The sequence below is a fragment of the Microdochium trichocladiopsis genome (assembly GCF_020744255.1).
Source record: "Microdochium trichocladiopsis strain MPI-CAGE-CH-0230 chromosome Unknown B0I36scaffold_3, whole genome shotgun sequence".
Classification (NCBI taxonomy): domain Eukaryota; kingdom Fungi; phylum Ascomycota; class Sordariomycetes; order Xylariales; family Microdochiaceae; genus Microdochium; species Microdochium trichocladiopsis.
In genome coordinates this window covers 698572-719884 of record NW_025763546.1, presented here as the reverse complement: position 1 = coordinate 719884, position 21313 = coordinate 698572, and the positions used below count along the sequence as shown (strand labels likewise).

General features: G+C 55.9%; 8 protein-coding genes across 8 annotated transcripts; 5 read left to right on the top strand and 3 right to left on the bottom strand.

Moving 5' to 3' along the window:
* Positions 1-469: 469 nt before the first annotated feature.
* On the top strand, positions 470-2559 carry B0I36DRAFT_360234 (GMC oxidoreductase-domain-containing protein; the record flags this gene model as incomplete). The annotated part of the gene is made up of 4 exons (XM_046158269.1): positions 470-503; positions 641-1069; positions 1229-1908; positions 1978-2559. The coding sequence occupies 4 exons, from the start codon at positions 470-472 to the stop codon at positions 2557-2559; spliced, it is 1725 nt and encodes a 574-aa protein (XP_046014846.1).
* Positions 2560-2604: 45 nt separating this feature from the next.
* B0I36DRAFT_316884 (uncharacterized protein) lies at positions 2605-3412 on the bottom strand. Its single transcript, XM_046153093.1, has one exon. The coding sequence runs from the start codon at positions 3145-3147 to the stop codon at positions 2875-2877; it is 273 nt and encodes a 90-aa protein (XP_046014845.1). The 5' UTR covers positions 3148-3412; the 3' UTR covers positions 2605-2874.
* A 525-nt stretch (positions 3413-3937) lies between these two features.
* On the top strand, positions 3938-5996 carry B0I36DRAFT_83839 (aldehyde dehydrogenase domain-containing protein). The gene is made up of 3 exons (XM_046163433.1): positions 3938-4103; positions 4173-4242; positions 4332-5996. The coding sequence occupies exons 1-3, from the start codon at positions 4065-4067 to the stop codon at positions 5723-5725; spliced, it is 1503 nt and encodes a 500-aa protein (XP_046014844.1). The 5' UTR covers positions 3938-4064; the 3' UTR covers positions 5726-5996.
* Positions 5975-11278, bottom strand: B0I36DRAFT_83827 (uncharacterized protein). The gene is made up of 3 exons (XM_046163432.1): positions 10290-11278; positions 7752-10219; positions 5975-7660 (listed from the first exon to the last, which is right to left on the bottom strand). Exons 1-3 carry the CDS (start codon positions 11155-11157, stop codon positions 6224-6226), a joined length of 4773 nt encoding a protein of 1590 aa, XP_046014843.1. The 5' UTR covers positions 11158-11278; the 3' UTR covers positions 5975-6223.
* A 1641-nt stretch (positions 11279-12919) lies between these two features.
* On the bottom strand, positions 12920-13722 carry B0I36DRAFT_360231 (transmembrane adaptor Erv26; the record flags this gene model as incomplete). Its single annotated transcript, XM_046158268.1, has 3 exons — positions 12920-13266; positions 13329-13562; positions 13653-13722. The coding sequence occupies 3 exons, from the start codon at positions 13720-13722 to the stop codon at positions 12920-12922; spliced, it is 651 nt and encodes a 216-aa protein (XP_046014842.1).
* Positions 13723-14246: 524 nt separating this feature from the next.
* B0I36DRAFT_263762 (S-adenosyl-L-methionine-dependent methyltransferase) lies at positions 14247-15390 on the top strand. The gene is made up of 2 exons (XM_046151169.1): positions 14247-14407; positions 14488-15390. Exons 1-2 carry the CDS (start codon positions 14385-14387, stop codon positions 15305-15307), a joined length of 843 nt encoding a protein of 280 aa, XP_046014841.1. The 5' UTR covers positions 14247-14384; the 3' UTR covers positions 15308-15390.
* Positions 15391-15892: 502 nt separating this feature from the next.
* B0I36DRAFT_429035 (uncharacterized protein) lies at positions 15893-17660 on the top strand (the record flags this gene model as incomplete). Its single annotated transcript, XM_046162482.1, has 2 exons — positions 15893-16099; positions 16154-17660. The coding sequence occupies 2 exons, from the start codon at positions 15893-15895 to the stop codon at positions 17414-17416; spliced, it is 1470 nt and encodes a 489-aa protein (XP_046014840.1). The 3' UTR covers positions 17417-17660.
* Positions 17661-18485: 825 nt separating this feature from the next.
* Positions 18486-21068, top strand: B0I36DRAFT_284906 (arylsulfatase precursor; the record flags this gene model as incomplete). Its single annotated transcript, XM_046151575.1, has 5 exons — positions 18486-18903; positions 19028-19326; positions 19423-19914; positions 20062-20184; positions 20271-21068. The coding sequence occupies 5 exons, from the start codon at positions 18486-18488 to the stop codon at positions 20619-20621; spliced, it is 1683 nt and encodes a 560-aa protein (XP_046014839.1). The 3' UTR covers positions 20622-21068.
* Between the last annotated feature and the right edge of the window lie 245 nt (positions 21069-21313).

Here is a 21313-nt window from a genome sequence, read left to right as displayed (position 1 = left end):
TAAGTGCCCAAGTGGGTGCCCATCCACTGCGGGGGATGGGACATCGGTTCCCACATCCCATCACATCACCTCGGGTTGCCGCTCCCGAACCATGGCTCCCTCATGGCGACGACATGGTGTGTCTAGTGCGCTGCATTGGGTGACCTGCGGAATCGAGTTGGCAGGCGGGCGGTGTTTCCAAGTCTGTAGTGTAGACTTGTGTGTAGAGCTCTGTCCAATGGCATTGCAGAAGGGGTCATAGATACAATACAGTATCTCCGTACTCATTCTAGACCCGAGTTGGGTGTGGGCCACCCGCCCCCAACTTTTACTCATTGGACACTTCCACCACAAGCGGCAATATATTTGCCATCGTCAACCATATATCGACAAAGTCGAATGATGATATTTGGTGTCCTGTACCAAAACCCCCTATCGCGTTGTATTTTAGCGCAAAGACCTCTGCGTGCGTAACACGGACAGGGCAGCCATGTCGGACACTTTTGACTTTATCGTTGTTGGTGGTATGTCGTCTCCAAGGCCAGGTGACATTGTACTTTTGCGCCCGACGAGGTTTCAATTATTGTCTTTCCTGACGCGCCCTCCACGATCATGTAAAAGCTAACGAATCCCCCATCTCTCTTACACACTGGGAAAATAGCCGGCCCAGCAGGTTCAGCCCTCTCCGCGCGCCTAGCCGCAGCCCCGTCCAGGCCCAGCGTCCTCCTCCTCGAGGCGGGCGGCTCCAACGACGGCATCGCGCACCTCTCGGGCGCCGAGCGCTTCGCCGTCGCCTTCCAGCCCGGCAGCCCCCTGAACTGGTCCTACAAGACCACGCCGCAGCGCCACCTCGACAACAACCAGGAGATCGACTACTCCCGGGGCAAGGGGCTTGGTGGCAGCACGGCAATCAACTTCTGCGGATGGGTCGTCGGCCCAGACGAGGACTACAATGAGTGGGATCAGCTTGTCGATGGTCGTGGCAGGTTTGCGTGGAGCAATGTGAGGAGGATACTGAAGGACAAGGTCGAGCGGTTTCATAATGACGTCCCCCGGGAGTACGGGAAGTGGTTTCAACCAAAGCCTGAAGGTACGTTTTGCTCTCTTGTGCCATGCGGGCCACCTCGTCCGAGAGACCATAGCGTCGACTGTCCGGGGGTCTCGTGTGCGCACACGACATCCCACGACATGATGGGTGGGCCTGAGGAGAACAACAAATATTGACGGGTTTACGCTGCAAACCCACTAGATCACGGCACGACCGGGGCTGTCGACGTCTCGTACCAAGAGGACTGGTTCGACATCTGCAAGGACCTCTTCACGGCCGCGGAGCAGACCCCGGGCTTCGACGGCGTCAACCCGGACGTCAACAGCGGCGACCCCATCGGCATGGGTATTGGCACGCTGTGCGTCTACGGCGGGAGCAGGATCACCTCTGCGAGCGCGTATGGGCTGCATGCACCGGCAGAGAACTTGACGGTCGTCACGGATGAGCTTATCGAGAAGGTGATATTTGAGCAGCAGCCTGGTGGCAGTGGTGAGAGTATTGCTGTGGGCGTGCGCTCTGTCTCGGGCAAGGAGTGGTGTGCAATCAAGGAGGTCGTCATCTGCGGCGGCGCAATCAACACGCCACAACTACTCATGCTATCTGGTGTTGGGCCTAGAGAACAGCTGGAAAGGCATGGGATCAAGGTGGTCAATGACTTGTCGCAGGTTGGGCGCAATCTACAGGACCACTGCTTCTCGACGGCAGGCATCGTGATCAAGAAGCGTCCCGGCGAAAGTGAGCTTGGGCCGAAGAAGTTCGCCTCGCCAATGGGCTGGTTCAAGTTACCTGCTGTCCATGCATCCAAGGAGTTTCAAGAACTACCCAGAGAGACAAGAGAGTTCCTGGAGAGGCCACACGTGCCAAACTGGGAGATCGCAGCGGTGAGTCGTGGCCGGTTCTAAATGTCGGCAAGTATTTGCGGAACATCCTTGGACTGACAATGCTCACAGCTTACACCATTCTTCGCCGACACACCACTTGCCGAGGACGAGGAGGTCTTCTCATCCATGGCGCTCATCATGAACCCCCAGTCAAGAGGCACAGTCACATTACAGTCGACAGACCCCCGCCAAGCACCACTCATCGACCCCAAGTTTCTCACACATCCCTATGATAAGCGGAACGCCATCGAGTCCCTACGTGAGATGCTTAGATACCAGCAGGCACCGGCGTGGAAGGCACGCGAGGTGACCAGAACAATAGGCTGGCCCGCGGGGACTTCCTACGAGACTTCGCCAGACAACATGTCTGATGAGGCTCTGTGGTCGATTGTCAAGAGCAAGGTTGGAAGCTCGTGGCACATGTCTGGAACCTGCCGGATGGGGGCCAAGGGAGCCAGCAAGGAGGATGCCTGTGTGGATTCTGACTTCAGGGTGATCGGGACAAGACGCCTGCGGGTGGCTGATATGAGTATTGTGCCACGGGTCAACAACAACCACACACAGACGACAGCGTACATCATCGGGGAGTTGGCAGCCGAACAGCTGATCCAAGAACATGGGCTCAGCCGACTTCAGCGAAGCACCTTGTAGTCACGATAGATTTCCAAGCCATCACAGCCACTGGTCAAGATAGCCGCAACATCTTAGTCGTGTTCAAGTATTTGGGATCACTACGCTGTTGCGGAAGCAAGATATGATGTCGGCATCGGCTGGTGACACTCCATCTTGGACTGTGGTCCAGTCCTGTGCTTGAGACTGATCCCTGCGATACGGTAGACACTAGCCACGCGACACGGCCGTCTCGGAAACTTCTCCGTCGTCGATCGGATGGCTCAAACCAGATCTGGGGTTTTCGGCAACAACGCGCCGGCGCTATCGTTCCCTGCCACAATGAACCTGGCTCTTTTATGTATCATGCAAAGCTGATCCGGCTGGTTCCGATTTGGCGCGATCGAGCATGGACGTCAGACGCGCGAAACCCAGGGGAGCCCAAACTTGACGGCAATACGTGATATGCCAAGATATAGCCATGGCTGCTTGCTTCCTCGGGGATTTAGCGACCTGCCTACGGGCTCGCTGACTGAGTTGAAGCTGTGCCGCTGGTAGATATGGAGAAGAAGAGTATCGCGGAGATCCCTGTCTCCCATGTGTCAGCTCATGCAGGCCAATTGTCACCATCACGCCTGGAACCCCCACTCAGACGATTGGGTATTGTTGTATTCCACGATGCTGTCACCACGATTACCCATCAGGTTTGGTGGACAGGCTCGATGATTGACGCTCGATAAGATCGGGGTGCCATTCCTCTCGCCGTCGGAACATTGCTCGGGCGTGGAAGCCGTCGGTAGCCAGGTCGCCGCCGGCGTTGCTCGAGTAGGCCGGACCGGTGGGTCTCGTCGACCTTATCACGACTCGTGGGCATGATGGTGAAGCTAGAAGATAGGCCTCGGCCGACGTGCTTGGGGAAAGTGACGGCGCTTGCAGGGGAGGGGTGTGTTACCTGTACTTGCATATCTGGTGGCCTTCGCAACAAACCAGCACTATTCTTCATCCGATGTGTGCATGTAGCGATGCCACGGGGGTGCAGAACATCGGCATCGTGGACCCGCTGCCATCGGCTTGCCGATGCGCCCACGCCGTTCCCTTGTCCATGGTGCCGCCGCCTGATGATGCACACTCTCGCAGAATGGGGCCGAGTCACAGATCTGAAGGGTCGACATGGTTCCGAGAGGAGCTCCGTGAAGCAATTAGTCATTGTCCCCTCACCGAGCACAATGCCCAATGCCTGCAGGGAAGGAGCAACCTCCGTCCCGGCTCACGGGCAGCTTGCCTCCCCCGGTGCCGGGTGCCCCGCATCGCATCTCCAAGAGGGGCAGTCGCAAGTATGCTTGGCCTGGAGGCAAGAAGGAGCGCCTTGGTGTCGTGGCGATAGGAGTTATGTGGTTTTCTTCTTTTGACTGAGCATAGAATCCGTTTTTGAGCTTGCCACTGCTCCGTGCCAGTTTGACCTTGACTCTTCCGCATATTCTGCCGCACTTGCTCGCAGCCTGTCATTTCGTGATACCCCTCCAGCACACCTCGAATACTCACACGCCATGGCTGCCACCGAGGTTCAACATTTCATCAATGGCGAGGTAGGCACTAGGCCATGCTCCGGTATCTTCCAGTCCGCTGTTAGCACGTCGCTAACTCAAACTAAATAGTTTGTGCCGTCAAGTGACAACAAGACATTTGACCTCTTCTCGCCCTACACGGGAGAGCTGGTTGGCAAAGGCGAGTCTTAAGTCTGTCCTGCCTCTGGTTCCTGACGAACGCCGCTTGACTTCTGCGCATGGACACGAGCTGACTCCATTGAGCAATAGTCTCTGAGGGTACTGAGGAAGATGTCGATAAGGCGGTTGCTGCCGCCCAGGCTGCTCAGCAGTCCTGGTCTTCTCTCTCGCCTGCGCAACGCGGCATACCTATGGCCAAGCTCGCTCAGCTCATCATTGAACATGACAAAGACCTGGCCAAATGTGAAGCTCTCGCCATCGGCCGGCCTATAAGCATCTACTTTGATGGCTACTACGCCGCCACCCACTTCAAGTACTTTGCCGAGTCTGGCTACGCCGTGGGCACCTCGAGTCTCAACACGCCCGGGTTCATGAACATTTCCCTCCGCCAGCCCTACGGAGTCTGCGCCGCCATCATCCCCTGGAACGCGCCGCTCGTCTTCTTTAGCAAAAAGGTCGCCCCTGCCATTGCCGCCGGCAACACCATGATTGTCAAGACCAGCGAGAAGGCGCCACTATCTTCACACCTCCTCGCCAAGCTCATTGCGGAAGCTGGCTTCCCGCCTGGTGTCATCAACGTGGTCCACGGCCATGGACAAGTCTCAGGCAACGCCATCAGCAAGCACATGAAGATCCGCGCGTTGTCTTTCACTGGATCCGCACGCACTGGGCGTGTAATCCAGAAGGCTGCGGCCGACTCGAACCTGAAGCATCTTATTTTCGAGCTCGGCGGCAAGTCACCTGCCATCATCTTCGAGGACGCCGACATTGAAAAGGCTGCCAAGGACACGCAGCACAGCATCATGTTCCACTCTGGTCAGACTTGCATGGCCAACTCGCGCATCTACGTTCACAAGAACATTGCCGACAAGTTTGTCACCACCTTCAACGCCCATGCTGCTGCACGCAAGCTAGGTGACCCATTGTCTCCAGATACCACAAGCGGTCCTCAGGCCGATAAGACGCAATATGAGACGGTCCTGCGGTACATCGAGGAGGGCAAGAAGACGGGCAAGTTTGTTGACCCCGGCGCTACTGTGCCATCGTCCTCTCCGGGCGATGGTTCCCAGTCGCTAGACCTCTTCGTCGGGCCAGTCGTGTTCCTGCAGCAGCCAGAGGACAGCAAGGTGATGAAGGAAGAGATTTTTGGCCCGGTCGCGTGCATCAACACTTTCGAGACCGAGGAAGAAGCTCTACGTGTCGCCAATGATACCGAGTTTGGCCTGTATGCAGCGCTCTACACCAAGGATATTGACCGCGCATTGCGTGTAGCCAAGGGACTCGAGTCGGGAATGGTCGGCGTCAACTGCACTTCCCCGACGGGTGCGTGGGATATGCCCTTCGGCGGGTACAAGTCCAGCGGCGCCGGGCGCGAGAGCTTCTTGCACTCCCTGGACGACTGGCTCGAGCAGAAGGCCGTGTTCATCAAGGTTGATGGTCTGCTTGGGTCATCTGGGCCGACGAACAGCACGCTTGGAAGGTAGTAGCAAGTATACGGTTCGAGGTTACGAAAGAGCGCAATCTAGCACATATCAGTAACAGAAGGCACATAGTGTATTGGACGTGTTCTTTCTGCCTGCCTCCATCTGCACTAGTTGAGCAACTCTGCATGGCTCAATTTACCCCTTTGAAATACTTGACCACGTCAGCATTTGGTCGAAAGCTAGCCTACAGACTTTTTCATGATCAACATCAGTCGAATCCATCTTGCATTTCATAAATCCAAAGAAGAACTTGAGCGTGACTTATGGGGACACAGAGCCACGGGGACTTGAAAGCAAGAATCGTGTTCGCCACGGCAATGATGGTGGTATCGGTGCATAATTACAAGGTCATACACAATGCGCAAAGCTAACATAAACAAATCAGGATTTTAAGACTTCCGCCGAGCACTTTCCGGGATCTCGCACTTCCCCCTGTTGTTCCTAGGGAAATCGTCCAGTCGGAGGAGAAAATTGACAAGCAAAAGAAAAAAAAAAGGATCAAATCGTCTTGCCAAACATCTTCCACCACGGCCGCCTCTTGTCCTCCTCCTCGTCCCAGGCGTCGCTCTCCTTGACCACGCTGAGGAACACGCTCTCCATGGTCGCCGCGCCGATGGTGTAGCAGTCGAGGCCGAGCTCCTCCTTGCGCGCCTCGAGCGTGTCAATCATGTACCGGACAAAGCTCCGGTGCTTCTCGGCCCGCTGAACGTGCTCGGGCACCGGGGTGTCCGCGGGCACGATGAAGCGCACCTGCCCGCCCAGGTTCTCGCCCTCGAAGTGGATGTCCGGGAAGGTCTGCTCGACCCAGCGCGCGACGCCGGCCATCTCGTCGGCCGGCGAGAGGGGCGCGGTCTTGAGGATCAGGTGGACGTGGTACTCGTTGCTGTGAGCCTTGCGCAGCTCCTGCGTGCTCCCGACGGCGAGCATGCGCTTGGCCACGATGGCCGCGCGGGTCGCCAGAGCGTCGGCCTCCTCCATGCTGTGCGTCGTCATGAGGATGCTGCGCCCGGGGGCCACGGCGTGCAGGACCTTCCAGAGCACACGCTTGCTGGCGGCGTCCATGGCCGAGCTGGGCTCGTCGAGCAGAAGTACAGGGGGGTCGCCGAGCAGCGCAATCGCCAGGGACAGCTTGCGCTTGTTGCCGCCAGAGAGCTTGGAGCCCAGCTTGTCAGCGTGGACAGTCAGGCCAACCTGCGCCATGACCTGCTTGACGTCGTTCTCAATGTCGTCGACGCCCTTGCAGCGCGCGTAGAAGCGGAGGTGCTGGCGGACGGTGAGGAGGTCGAGGGCATCAAACTGCGGGCACACGCCCAGGCGCTGCTGCGCAAGGCGGACGTCCTTGTGCGTGTCGACGCCCTCGAGCAGGATACGGCCCTGGGACGGGTTGAGGTCGCCACGGATGCAGTTGATGGCCGTCGTCTTGCCGGCACCGTTGGGGCCGAGGAGGGCGAGGATCTCGCCCTCGCGAAGACCAATCGACACATTGTCAACGGCAACGTTGGCATTCGCGCCGCTGCCAAACTGCTTAGTGACGTGGAGGAGGCGCAGCAGATCCGTCTCCGTCTCCTCTACTCGCTTTGTCTCGGCGTCGACGTCGGGTCTGCCAGACATCCTCTTGCCTGCTTGCTTCTCGTCGTCTGTGTCGGCTCCCCCAACCCTCGGCTTCAACACCATTGCCAGCCAGGCAAAGGTGCTCCCTTCAACCCAGAGCAGGAAGCAACCGTACCCAATAATCTGGATGATGAGAAGCATAATTGGCCCGCCGTAAGCGTAGATCGAGCTTGGATCGGTAATCTCTACACTACCCTGGCAGCGAATGGAATAGGTGTTTAGACCAACTGCCAGCGAGCGGAACAGATTCAATACCGGGAAGATGAGGCCAAGGCCAAATGCGATGCCGTTCGAGGCAACCTTGTCCTTCGCAGCGTCGACAGTCTATATGCAATCAAGGCAGTCAGCATTCAGTCGGCAGGAGTCGCAACAGGTTGTGAAACTTGGGCAGCGTTACAGGGGAATTTGAACTTACAACCATGGACACCACGGCAACAACATACATGATTGCCATGAACAGGAAAGAAAGCGAAAACGCTGCGACCTCGGACCGTGAGATCAGAGTGATAAGGTAGACGATCTCAATGGCGACTATGCCGAACAAGACCAGGACCAGGAAAACATGGCCAATGCTGAACCAGTTGGCAGTCATGGACATGACTGCGGTACACGCGGCTGCGATGATGAGCACAAAAGTGAAGTCGAACAGGAGATATGCTAGCCACAGAGGCAGCGGCCGCACACCATTGGAAAACTGCAACGCGCGAACCTGGGACTTCCGCTCATATGTTGGATAGAGAGAAAAGAAGCATGGGTACAGGAACATCGCCAGGGAGATGACGGTGATGTAGACGAATGAGAGGCCGACTGTTGCAGGGCGCCAGCCGGCAAGCGTGCCAACTTTTGCCGTGATCGTCGTGTTACTCCGGACAGCATTGGCGAGGTGTGGGATGTCACCGCCTCCGCCGGTGTCGCTTATCATGAGCAGGGGGTTCTCGCCCAGCCAGATTGCTCCCTCACTTACGTTGTTGGGATGCGAGAGAACAAAGTCTATCAGATCCTGTCGACTGTTGTAAACGAAGGGCCCGTACTCCCAGCCAGAATATGAGTAGCTTGGGTAGAGGGAACCGCCATTCATGTCCGCGATGGCATCCGCGGTCGACTCGTTGACGGTTTGTGGCCCGAGAGCCAAATACCCCATCGAATAGAATCTTAGCTCGCTGTCGTAGCCGGGCTCACGGATCACCAGAGTCTCGCACTTGGGAGGATCAAACTTGAGGTTGGTTCGCAGGTCCATGATGAAGCCGCGAACACCCCAGGTGATGATTATGGGCAGGAACAAAACCAGAATGTACGCCCACCAGTACGAACGCAGCACAAGGATTCGCTTAATCAGGAATGCGCGGAGTTGGTTGGAATAAAGGCTCGTGAGAGACAGGGACTTCGGCGTTCGTTTCCCTGGCGCGGTGTTTGTGACTGTGGTCAAAGACTCACTCTGAGAAAGGGCGTCGATGGCTTCGCCAGCCAGAGTATGCGGCTCCTCTGCCACCTTGAGAAAGACATCCTCAATCGTGGGGCCGGTCATGTACAGCTGGGAATCGTCACCCTCAGAGGAGAGGGACGCAAGGAGTTTCGAAGCAGCCACCGAGTCAGGCGTTGTGGCAATGTACCGATCACTTTTTTCCGTGAGGGCCAAATCGACCCTAGAAACGTCTACCGTTTTTGGTATGTGTACCCGGTAACCGCCGCCGTATTCACTCTTGAGCTCAGCCGGTGTGCCCTGGCATTTCATCTTGCCCAAAGTCAAGATTGTAATGTGGTCGGACAATACCTCGCTCTCGTCGAGGAAATGGGTCGTAAGTATCATGGTGCGACGCGAACGCTCTCGGAGAATAGCATTCCAGATGACGCGGCGCGATATCGGATCAAGCCCAGAGGTCACTTCGTCGAGCAGGCAGACGGAGCTGCCACCGACCAGCATACAAGCAAGTTGCAACTTTCGCTTCATGCCGCCGCTAAGGCTCCGTGCCAGCTTGTCCTTCTTCTGCGTGAGGTCACAAGTCTCCATGAGTTCGTCAATGCTAGAAGCATTATCGGCGCTCCCTTTCAGAATGTTCCAAATCGTGAGGTGTTCGCGAACGGTCAGATTGTCCCACATGGTGTTCTTTTGAGGACAAATTCCAATTGAGGAAGGCGAGACGTTGAACTCGATGGATCCAGCAGTCGGGGCTTGGAAGCCTGCGAGCATTTCCAGGGTGGTGGTCTTCCCGCTTCCGTTAGGACCAAGGAGGCACATGATTTGACGTTTGTGGCTGATCAAATCAAGCCCATCGACAGCCTTGACGGTTTTGCCGCGTCCGCAGCAGAAGATCATGCGCCAGAGGCTTGGGGAATAGTGCTTGACGAGACCAGTGGTTCGGATAGCTACATGTGATCCTTCTCCTTCGGGAGAAGTGTCGAAGCTTCTGCGCACACGGTTGTTTCCATGGACTTTGGACTCCACTAGCCAGGCTAGGAACGGGAATAGGAAAATGTGGACAGTGAGGAAGATGAGGAATGGGTAACACCCGATCTCGTTGTACCACATCACTCTCGTTGGTCCCCAGCTGTACTCATCGATGGGGAGTGGTTGAGTCGCGATGACATCCAGCTCGTCAATTTCTGATCTCAACAGGAAGTTGAAGAAAAAGATGAAATCCATAGGGGGGAAGACAGCACCCAGGCCCAGGATCATACCCATGCTGACGTTCTGCATGCTCTCTGACATGGCACCGCCAACTGCGAGAACGAGGACGATGATACCGACCACCAGAGGACCCTGAGATCCTTTTCTGAAGAGGGATGCCAGGAACGCGCTGAAGCTTGCGGTAGCCAGACCGGAGAGGACCATCCATGCCAGGGTGAGACCAAAGTTGACATGTTGGAACAGAAGAGCTTGAAATACTAGTAGGCATTTGATGGTCAGCCACGAGAATGTACGAGAGTATCATGGTGAGAAATATGATCAACTTACAGCCGGCCATGATCAACCACAGGGGCAGGTACAGGGCATCAAAGAATAAGATGTTTGAGAGCACGCGAGCCCATGCTGCACCTCCACCCATCGCGTCGATGAGATGCGACATCCCGGATGCGCGATCTCCACAAATCACACAACTAATGTGATGGGCTACAGAGGCGATAGCGACGTAAAAGGCGAAGTTGATAATGAACAGGCACATCGTCAAATAATCTATCCGCGCGTACTTTGCGGCCTGTTCGACACTCTGGCTGTAAGTCGTGTATAGCATCGTGTCGTACTTGGTGGTTGAGTTCAGCATTGCATTCTCGATGGTGGTGATGAGAGGTAGCTGCAAGTTGTTGTACGCGTTATTCTTGTCGAAAATGTTGGGTGACCACATCTGTATGCCCGGGTCGACGCGTATGACATATTCCCAGCTGGCGTTCACCCTGCCACTGAGGGGAGAGTCGTTGAAAAGAACCATGGCAAAGCAAGGTGAGTTGCCATCAAAGTCGACTGGGCAGACGGTATCGACATCGTCGACACGATCGAGAAACTTGACGAGGTCCGCGTCGAGTGGGCTGGTGATGGTTTCGATAACGTGGTCGATATCAGGACCTACTCCTGGATCTCTGTAGAGGACAAGAGGTTTTGATCCCATCACTTCGGCAAGCGACCGGACGGACGTGACGTCGGAGTGGCCATTGAGCTTGGAAGGACGCGCTGTGAATTTCGGGATGCAGAGCAGTAGTGCAACGAATGCAACGGGTAGGATGGCAGCTCGGATGAGAGTCGAAATCCAAGAGCGGACAATGATGACCATGAGATTCTTCCTCAGCAACGCCAATAATTGGCTTCTGAACAAGCTGGGAGCCGCCATGCTGTACTCTCAGATTGTGGCACCTGGATGAGAGACAAGTTTGTCGACAGCCATGTGAAGAGCTATTCGATATCTTGTTAAAGAAATGGGCAACAGGTCGGATTTGCGAATTATAAGGTTATCATGTGCTGCCAGGGGTCATCTCTTCATCAGTAACCAAGAACCCTTCTTCGTAGGCTATCTCCCATAGGCGGCAAGGGGCATAACCGAGGGACCAGGCAGCAGAATACGAAGGAGAAGCAGATGTCCAGAATGCAAGTGGACTGCTTCGAGGAGCCGCCAAAGGAACAGACTCCACAGGGGTGGTTCCACCTCAGGCCACGGCCTGGGAGCAACCAAGACATGGCACGCAGGGGATGTGATTGCGGTTGTGATGCCGGAGCTTGGGGTCCTGGCTCCACCCTTTTGCTTTGCAGCGGAAGGGAGACAACATCGCGAAGAGGTCATTGGTGCAACCAGGCATCTCCTGTACGGCGGAGGGCCCTTCCTGAGATCTGCCCAATGTCTGTCAGCCTTGTAGGGGCACCGTGTCACAGTTGCTAGCCGTGTTGTCGGTGCTACGTTAGAACGCATGGGTAAGGTTCTGATGGGTCACGCCCAAAATAGTCACCACAAACAAACTACCGTGGTACAGCAACCACTTGCGCTTCCCGCCCTAGCCAGACAATGCGCGCTCATTCAGCCGCTTTGAGAAAAAGGGTTGACTGAGTCGCCACTTCTGATCGTCGCTTCCTGCACACTCTCCAGCTAATGTATCATGTGGTCCAACACGAGGATTGACTGATTCGGCGACCAACCCCAACACTCTGTCAGTGTTAGTGTGGAGAATGCTACGTCCCCTGTCATTACCGGGCCGCAGCGTAGCGCGGAAGAAACCAGGCTGCCAGATTAAACACAGTGTGATTGGCCAATGTATTCGAGCTTCTTCAGATCAGTCCCGCTCTGGAATCGCACTTCTAAGGCCGCAAGAAGTTCCGTGCAGATGGTTAGATTTCTGTTGTGCAATCCATTGTCTCAGTGCCAGAATTGGGAAAATTCCCGAAAAGGTCCCTTGTTTGCAGGCCACAGTCACCTGCCGCTCTTCCTAACGTGCCGCAAGATCGTCAGGCAGCAACATTGAGAGGGTTGCCAGTGGTTTCGCATGGGTCAAGACCCGGCATTTGCCCACGGCGCATTGTTGAGAGGGTTTGGGCACTGTGGACGAGCCAAATGCTCCACGGATATGTGCGCTCATGGTGTGATATTGCTGCACATGTGTCGCCTCGGAAGGAATACTGCGATTGCGACCACGGCCGCTTGAATTCAAGGTTGCTAAGTGTAATAAGGTGGCTGTGGTGCATGAATGCGCTGGTCCTGCTGCGCCGTCAGGAAACTCAATGGGACCTTGAACCAGATGATCAGTGCACTGTCAAGAAGTGCAGAAATTCGTCGCTCAGCCAACCCCTCGATGCAGACTGGTGTTGCGGGCCATCGGTCGGCTCTTGAAGCGGAGCCGTGGACATGCTTTCAGGTGGACTGGAGGTAAGCTGACTGCGGGTATTGGGGAGATGGGATTTCTCGTCCAGCATGAGCAGCCAGGTCTTGGCAAAATGGATCCCGGAGCTTTTCTGTCCGTTGCGTTCGCCCAGATCTGTCTTCGTAGTTCCTATTCACGTTACTTCGCCACATGCGATAAGTCGATGCTGCTAGCCAATGGTCTTGCAGTTTGGAGTCATGACAGAAAATGCTCTTATTGTTTGCTGGAGACAAGACTCGTGCGTGTCTAGAAGCGATCGTCCTTCTTCTTCAATCCGAACATTCGAGTTACCTCTGCGATGCCGTCAAGGACGCTATCGACAACGACCTTGATGATACTCTGCCGCTTGTTCTTGCCCTCGGAGTCTGCCGCTCGATCCGTACTTCCCATTGTCGGCAAAACGTTGTCGCTGGCGGACAGGCTTACGAACAGGGCGAATGGAATGAGCCATACGCACAGCCCAAAATACGAGGCGATCTCGCTGAAGGTCGGCACATCTGGTTGATCATACATGGACGTCATGCGAGAATATGACTGCTGTTGGAGGGTCGAGAAGTGGCGGAAACAGAAGTAGTGGTTGATGAGCACCAACACTGCCACAGAACGATCAGCGCTTAGTGTCCAGAGAATTGCAGGCTGTGAGGGTCGACCATACCACAAGATGCAAGGAACAAGGGGTCAGTCAGCCTAACGAAAGGGAAACGCTTCATGTTTCCCAGGTAGACCACATGGGACCCGATGACCATGAGGCCAAGGAGGAAAGGGAACCTGTCGATGATACATAATATCACTTGCAGAACGATGACTGCATAGATGAGTTGCGTCAGGAGGCGTTTGGCGATGACGGTGTGCTCCTCGACGAGTTCGGATAGATAGTAGAGACCAGAGGCTATGTTCATTGACAACAAGTCAGCACGGTGCTCGATATGGAATGTCAAGTCCCAGGCACTGCCTCCGGTAGTTTTATGCGCTGGCTTACCAATTGCTAAGGTCAAGAAGCAGAAGCCTACTATTGACCCCAGGTATCCCACCAGCGGTAAGATCCACATGTCGACTCAAATATTGTGCTCGCCGAGTTTATCCAATTGTTGCTTGGGAAAAGCTCGTCGGAGTTCGTCAGGGGTCGTCGGCAAAAGCGATGTGGGAGCTTGGAAGGGCGCGAGGCTGAAATTTAGCTGTCGCAATGACGTCGTGCCTGCGATCTCGGGTGGTGCTTGGATTATGGTAACACAGCGTCGGGCGAAGCGCGGTTACGAGGCTGAAATGAGCGAGGGTTGGCTCGGTATGCTCAAAGGCTCGTGATGTTGTCAAGCATGGGAAGCTATGCCAAGCCAAGGCCGCGTGGTGGTGGACGGGGTTGTAGGATTCGTGGCCTCTCAAGCTGCATGCAAGACAAGCCGAGGACAGCCCACCTTCGCCCTAGCTGGACGCGTCCAAGGCCATTAAACACGTCTCCATGAGCGCACCAAGCCTCTGACAGGTGGGGGCGTGCACCCTCTCCAGTTCATGTTATCGATAGGGCTCTCTGAAGGTGCGCAAGGGCGGGCCCCACTGAAAAGTTGAGGACTTCGAGACCGCACTTTGCTCACGGCGACGACGGTTTTGGGTTACAAGAGGCAATCACGCCAGACGCAACGGAGCGCTCTACCCCTCTCATTCCCACTTGACTGTTTGGTCCTCGCTCTCCGGCGTATTCTCCGGATCTCTCGTCATGTCGCGGCCAGAAGACACCCTGTAAGCTCCGCTTCCCTCCTCGTTCTACCCCTCCATGGCAATTAGTGGACAGGTACTGATCCCATATGCTCTCGCGACAGATCTGCCGACGTGCACTATAACGATGTCGAGGCGCGCAAGTACACGACTTCATCACGGATACAAAACATCCAGGCATCGATGACTCATCGTGCTCTGGAATTACTCGACCTCCCTGGCCCGTCCTTCATTCTCGATGTTGGCTGCGGCAGCGGTCTCTCCGGCGAGATCCTCTCGGGACTCAGTGAGGAGGAAGGCGGTCCCCATGTATGGGTGGGAATGGATGTCTCCGCTTCTATGCTTGATGTGGCCTTACAGAGAGACGTGGAGGGCGACCTGCTTCTGGCCGACATCGGCCAAGGAGTCCCGTTCCGAGCTGGTTCCTTCGATGCCGCGATCAGCATCAGTGCCATCCAATGGCTCTGTAACGCGGAAACTAGCGATGTGTCGCCCTTGGGCCGATTCTCGCGATTTTTCAATGGCCTGTACGCCAGTCTTAAACGTGGTGGGCGCGCGGTGTGTCAGTTCTACCCCAAGAACGACGAGCAGAAGAAGATGATTACGGGCGCCGCAGTCAAGGCTGGATTTGGAGCCGGTCTCCTGGAGGATGACCCCGAGACCAAGAACGTCAAGGTCTACCTCGTCCTTACCGTTGGTGGTGGCAACATTGAAGGAAATGGTGGTGATATCACAGGCGTCGTCAAGGGCATGGACGATGTCGACGTCCTTGACGGCCGGCAGCAACGGACCAGTGGCAAGGGCGATATCAAAAAAGGCAGCAAGGCATGGATTGTGCGCAAGAAAGAGCAGATGGAGCGCAAGGGCAAGGTTGTGAAGGCGACCTCGAAATACACTGGGCGGAAGCGGAGGATACAGTTTTGAAGCCACGAAGATATCCCCTGCATCTCACGGCGTTCTGGAGTCTTTATTTTTGACAATACCAATCTCATTCCTTACTGATGGACATGGAAACGCTCCTATCATCCACGCGACCCCCACTGGCCAGGCGATTTATCTGATGTGATTCATTTGCGCTCGAGTTGAGTTGTGTTGAATACTTAAGTATTCTGCGCCTTTTGGTGGCAGATCGACCGGTGCAAGCACGGTTCGGCAAGTGCCTTGGCTGCCTGCGTTTGCGCGACTTCCAGGATTCTGGAGCGTCATTGGTCAAGTGACGCTACAGCGCAGAAATGTCTCTAGGAACCAGCTCGCCAGCTTGGCAATTCGCGGAATCCATCGATCCAACAAAACTCCGAGACATATGGGCGGCGCAGAAGTCGCCCTGGGCAGCCTTCAACGGCACACGTTCTGGACAGTCGCAAGACTTTTCTACATTCCTTCAGCAATCGGCAACCTTTCATTGCACACCTTGTCCCTATCTCAGCTCGTCTCCGTACGACCTCGTCCACTTGAGTAGGGAGGGTAGCCTTGTGCCGTTTGTCACGACCGGAGCATCGCAGCCATCATATGCCAAAGAGCGCCATTTCCACACTTCTCACAACCAACGCAGGCCCGGGTGATGTTGAGCCAATGGCCTTGCACCACATGTTAAGTCAAGTCCTGCAAACTCCTCGCCGAGTCAATGCATTGCAGGTCAAGAGTACTTTGGCGGTAGCCGACCCGCTTGTCGACGATGTTGTCGACTTACATCTCGCTCACGATGCCCTCACCACGGTAATAGCCTTGTTCGAACTCTCCGGCTACCTCAAACCGCTAACATCCCAATAGATCGTCTCTTATCTGAAAGCGAGCAACGTCATCACCGCTGTACAAAGTACAGTTCTAGGGAGTATTGTCAAGAAGCTTGAAACCGCCACCAGGGACTCGGTTTTGCTTGGCCATCAGGAAGAAATCACAAGTGTCCAAGAAGAGGGCTACGAAGGGGACGATGACCATACGCCGATCGAGACGCCCCGCCTCGAGGCTGCCCAGCTAAAGATGAGGCCGACGGCAAAGCCGTTCACGCCGGGAAAGCTACCTTGTGTAGACGCTACTTCCGACAATTCGCTCCACCACCTGTTTGGCACGGCCGAATCGCCCGCCTCGCTGAGCAAACAGCTCGTCGCGAGCGCTTTGGCTTACTCTGATGAAGAGACACCATCACCCTCGGCCGGTGGACAAAGAGGCTCTGTTGATTTACCCATGCGAACGCGGAGCACATACAAAAAGATCACATTCCGGAAGGCACCGCCAGAGACACTTTCGCAAGGGCCCGTGCCTGCGACCATCCCTCCACGCCCAGATTCTCCCATTACGCAATTCCTGAAGTCCAAGACCTTTGATGACCCCGACTTATCTGGCCGTGAAGAGGCCCTCAGTAGAGGCTACGGCTTCGGCGCCAAGATCCTGCAGCAGAGTGGATGGAAGGTCGGTCAAGGTCTCGGCCCTACAGGCGACGGGATCAAGGTGCCCTTGATACCCCGCCGAAACGATACCAACGCTCTCAGCGGCAATGACGGCCATCGCGGCACAGTTCCCCGTGGAAGAGCCATTCAGAACACTATGGACTCGTGGCAGCAGTATGCTGCTGGCCACCGAGAGGGAGACAAACACAGCCTCTCCGAGAACGAGCCTGGCCAGACACATGCGGACAAACACGAGACTGGGCCCGGTGATGCGGAGGCGTCCCGTCTGATCGACGACTCTCCAGAGTCTGCGTCCATAGCCAAGTCAGGGGTAGACACCTGGGTCTCGCACGTGGCACAGCAGAGGATCGAGTTGCAGGAATCTACCGACATGGTGCGGAGCTGGGTCATTACGCAGGAGTCGTCTCCTGACACGACTGAGGAAACAAAGACCAGTATGTTGGCGTTTGGCGACGAGAGCGGAATGCGCCAGAAGCGTGCTTCCAGGCTCCATCTGCGACCGGCTCTCGTGCCCGAGATACCGACATGGGAGTTGAAGGAAGAGGAGCGAACGAAGCAGCTGTACGAGTCGATCTCTCTACCTCTGCCCGAACAGGGGTCTAAGACTCAAAACAGGTGGAAGTAGTCCGGGGCCCCTGAAAGAGACAGGATTTGGTCTCTCAGGAAAAACGAAAGTCTGAGCCTACGATGTAATCCATTCACTGTCGGGGTCAGGGGTTCACAAATGTGTGGAGCGATGCTGGAGTTGTGAGAAGCAAATACCCTACGGAGATACTATGAAAGGAAGGGTTGTCATTACGTTTGAGAGCGATGTTCTACACCCAACTGTCTCGGCAGGCGTCTACCTCGACAGAATGAAATCTCTCCACTCACTCGGTGCGGCAACGTGCTCAAGCGATATGAGACCTGCCATAGTAGACGCCTTGCATGTCTGATGCTGCGCCTTTTCCCTTGGCATACTTGATCGATTTGATCGTATAGGGAGAATTTCTATGACATGGGTTTGTGGAGGCTGGAGGCTGGAAGCTGAAAGCATTGAATAAAGGTGCAGCATGCACAACAAAAGTCGTCTCCACGACTATTTAAGAATAGCACATATCCATGAAACATCAAGAAGCTATCTCACCACGGGAGATTACTTGAACCCAGGCAGATCTGTGCTCAAAGGTAGAAACAACCGGCCTTCGTGTATGCGTCCTCCGTATATCATTGCGCTAGCGAGCCACAGGCTTACCCCAGCGCCAGCTGAGAGGCTCCTCGACGCGGCCGCACCCCCTGTTCTTGTGATGGTACGGGTGAGCGAACCGGAACATCTATTGGTTCCGCAGACCTGCAGCAAGTCGGCCGTGTTTCCGTGTCATGAGACTTCGAGTATGGGCAGCGCAGAGTTTCAGCCCGCAATATATGGTGCAAGGACGATACAGACGTTGGTGTTCGTTTGTGTGGTTCGCCTATAAAACATGGCAATCTTCCGGCAACCTGATGTTCCCAAGAGATTGAAACCACCAGGGGTTTAGTAGTAGTTTCTTGAGAATCTTTCCGAGCTCAACAACTCCAATAAAGTACATGACATGATGGTGGTGTCAAGATCACCAAGATCAGGAGCGGTCCTGCTCAGCCTCTTCTTCTACGGCCACCTCGTCCACTGCACGCAGAACGTGACGACGAGCAGCACGACGACGGCGACCACGACCATGACGACCACGACCACGACCACGACCACCAACCACCATCCACCTCCAAACTTCCTCTTCATCCTCACCGACGACCAAGACCTGCTGCTCGACTCGCTTACCTACCAGCCCCTACTCCAGAAGCACATCACCGACAAGGGCACCCGCTTCGACAAGCACTACTGCACCATCGCGCTGTGCTGCCCCTCGCGCGTGTCCATGCTGACCGGCCGCGCGGCGCACAACACCAACGTGACGGACGTGAGCGGGCCGTACGGCGGGTACGCCAAGTTCCTGTCCGAAGGGTGGAACGAGCGCTATCTCCCCGTGTGGCTGCAGGAGGCCGGCTACGATACGTATTACACGGGCAAGCTCATGAACGGGCTGTCGGTTAACACTTATAACAAGCCTTTCCCCAAGGGGTGGAACAGGACAGACTGTGAGTCATTAGATCAAGCTACCTGCCATGAGTGTGCCGCAACATTGTGCTTGATTGTGTCATGGGCGCCAGCGCTGATTCTTTTTTTCGGGGGGTTCTCCCAAATATTCTGTGAGAATTAAAGTCTTTCTCGATCCCTACACGTACCTCTACAACAACGTGACGGTCGGCCACAACGAGGAGGTGCCCAAGGGGTGCCCTGGCAACTACTCGACCGACCTCGCCTTGGCTCGAGGGCTCGACTATCTCGATGCCGCCATCCCTCGGGCGGGCGAGCGGCCATTCTTCATCGGCGTGGCGCCCATCGCGCCGCACTCCCAGTCTATCGGCCAGCGCTTCGACCCTGCGGTCCCGGCAGACAGGCACAAGGACCTATTTCCCGACGCGAGGGTGCCACGGAGGTTGAACTTCAATCCGGACGAGGTCGGTGCCGTGTAAACCCTTGGCTTTTAGAAGAACGACTTGCCCCAGCTTGCTGGAGAGCTCAGTTGTGCTGACAACACTGACTTGTTGTTGTAGGCCAGCGGTGCAGGCTGGATCAAGACGTTGGAGCGGTTCAACGACACAGCCGTGGACTACTTGGACGAGTTTCACCGGCTACGCATCCGTTCCCTGCAAGCTGTGGACGAGCTCGTCGAGGCGCTCGTCGAGCGCCTCGAGCAGACCGCGCCTCCCGAAGTCGTGGACAACACTTACATCATCTACACGAGTGACAATGGCTACCACATTGGACAGCACCGCCTGGCGCCCGGCAAGGCCTGCGCGATCGAGGAGGACATCAACATCCCCTTCATCGTGCGCGGGCCAGGGGTGGCGCAGGGGCAGAACGTGTCCTTTCCGAGTTCGCATACCGACCTTGTGCCCACGATCTTCGAGCTCGCGGGGATTCCGTTGCAGGAGGACTTTGATGGTGTGCCGATTCCCGTCACTGTGGAGCAGCAGCTCGCGCTCGAGCACAAGGCTGAGCATGTCAACGTGGAGTTTTGGGGATTCGCGGGATCAGAAGGGCAGGTCCTGAGCACCGGGTCTGGGGTCGAGAATGGTTTGTCCCGCCATTCATAGAACCCTCATGAAAAAAGCAGTCTTGTGTGGCGGCCGTCCCGCTCTGATATGTCATGACATCTGCTAAAGAAGGAAAAGAAGAATCCTGCTGACCAGGTGTCCGTGTGTTCAGGTTCTACGGATACCAACACCTACAAGTCACTCCGCATCGTCGCTGACGATTACGACCTGTCATACACTGTCTGGTGTACAAACGAGCACGAGCTTTACGACATGAAGGTTGGGACACCCCTGCCCGCAGGCTGCTGCTATGCTGCCAGTCGGCGCTTGGGCTGGACATTACTGACAAAATGATTGATGCACAGGCGGATCCGGGACAGCTCAAGAACATCTACGCAAACTCGTCGCTGATATACGGCTTCGAGCCGGCGAAGCTCATTGCCCGCGTCGATGCGCTGCTCTTGACGCTCAAGGATTGCACGGGGGTCTCGTGCCGGCTGCCGTGGCAGACACTGCACCCGGCTGGCGACGTGCGGACGCTGGCTGCGGCGATGGATGCCAAGTTTGACGACTTCTACCTGCAGGAGCAGAAGAAGGTGAGCTTCAGCGCCTGCGCGGCAGGCTACCTCCTCGAATACGAGGGCGCTGTTGGGCCAGTGCCCTATGGTGCGGAAGCGGTTGTTCTGGAGCGGGCGAGGTGGGAAGATTGGACGTGAGGTGAGGCCTGACTTGGGTTCTTTGAGCATCGTACGAGAGACAGTTCTCAAGATTCTGCTCGTGTGCACTTGCTTGTGCTCGCAGCTATTCAGGATGCCGTTGTACGTAGACAAATAAATGCATGACAATGAGGTTGTCTCAATGTGGGGCAAACAGTGTGTCGGATGGCCATGTGTCGTGAGAACGCTTACCCGGCACTAACTTGGCACCTGAGTCGGTGGTCGATTGGCATGTGAAGGCTACTCCTCGATATGACGTCGACAAGCACTGAGACAAAGCTGGGGAAATCTGCAAGCAGAGAGCCGGGCATTCTGACGACACTTGTCGCAGACGGGGCGACTGCAAGTCTGAGCGGCAATTGCCATGGGACAGCCGGCAGACACCAAACTGCACAACAAAGAATTATGATACTGCGCAGAAGATGCGGACGAGCTGTGCGTGCTGGGCCGGGTGGAAGGATGTTGTTTGGGCAAGTGGAGAGCGGGAGCATGAAAAAATCTGGAGCAAGCTCGGCTCGGGGAGGGCAGGCGCCGTAACGCCGCATTTGAGCTCCGATGCGCCCACTCGGTGCGCCATTTGCGGGCAGCGGCACGGCCTGTGATTGGGCAGGGCCAGCACCAGGCGAACCACAGCAGCACCTACCTGTTCGTTGCGCCGCGCTGCGCTGCACTGCGCTGCACTGCTCTCGGTG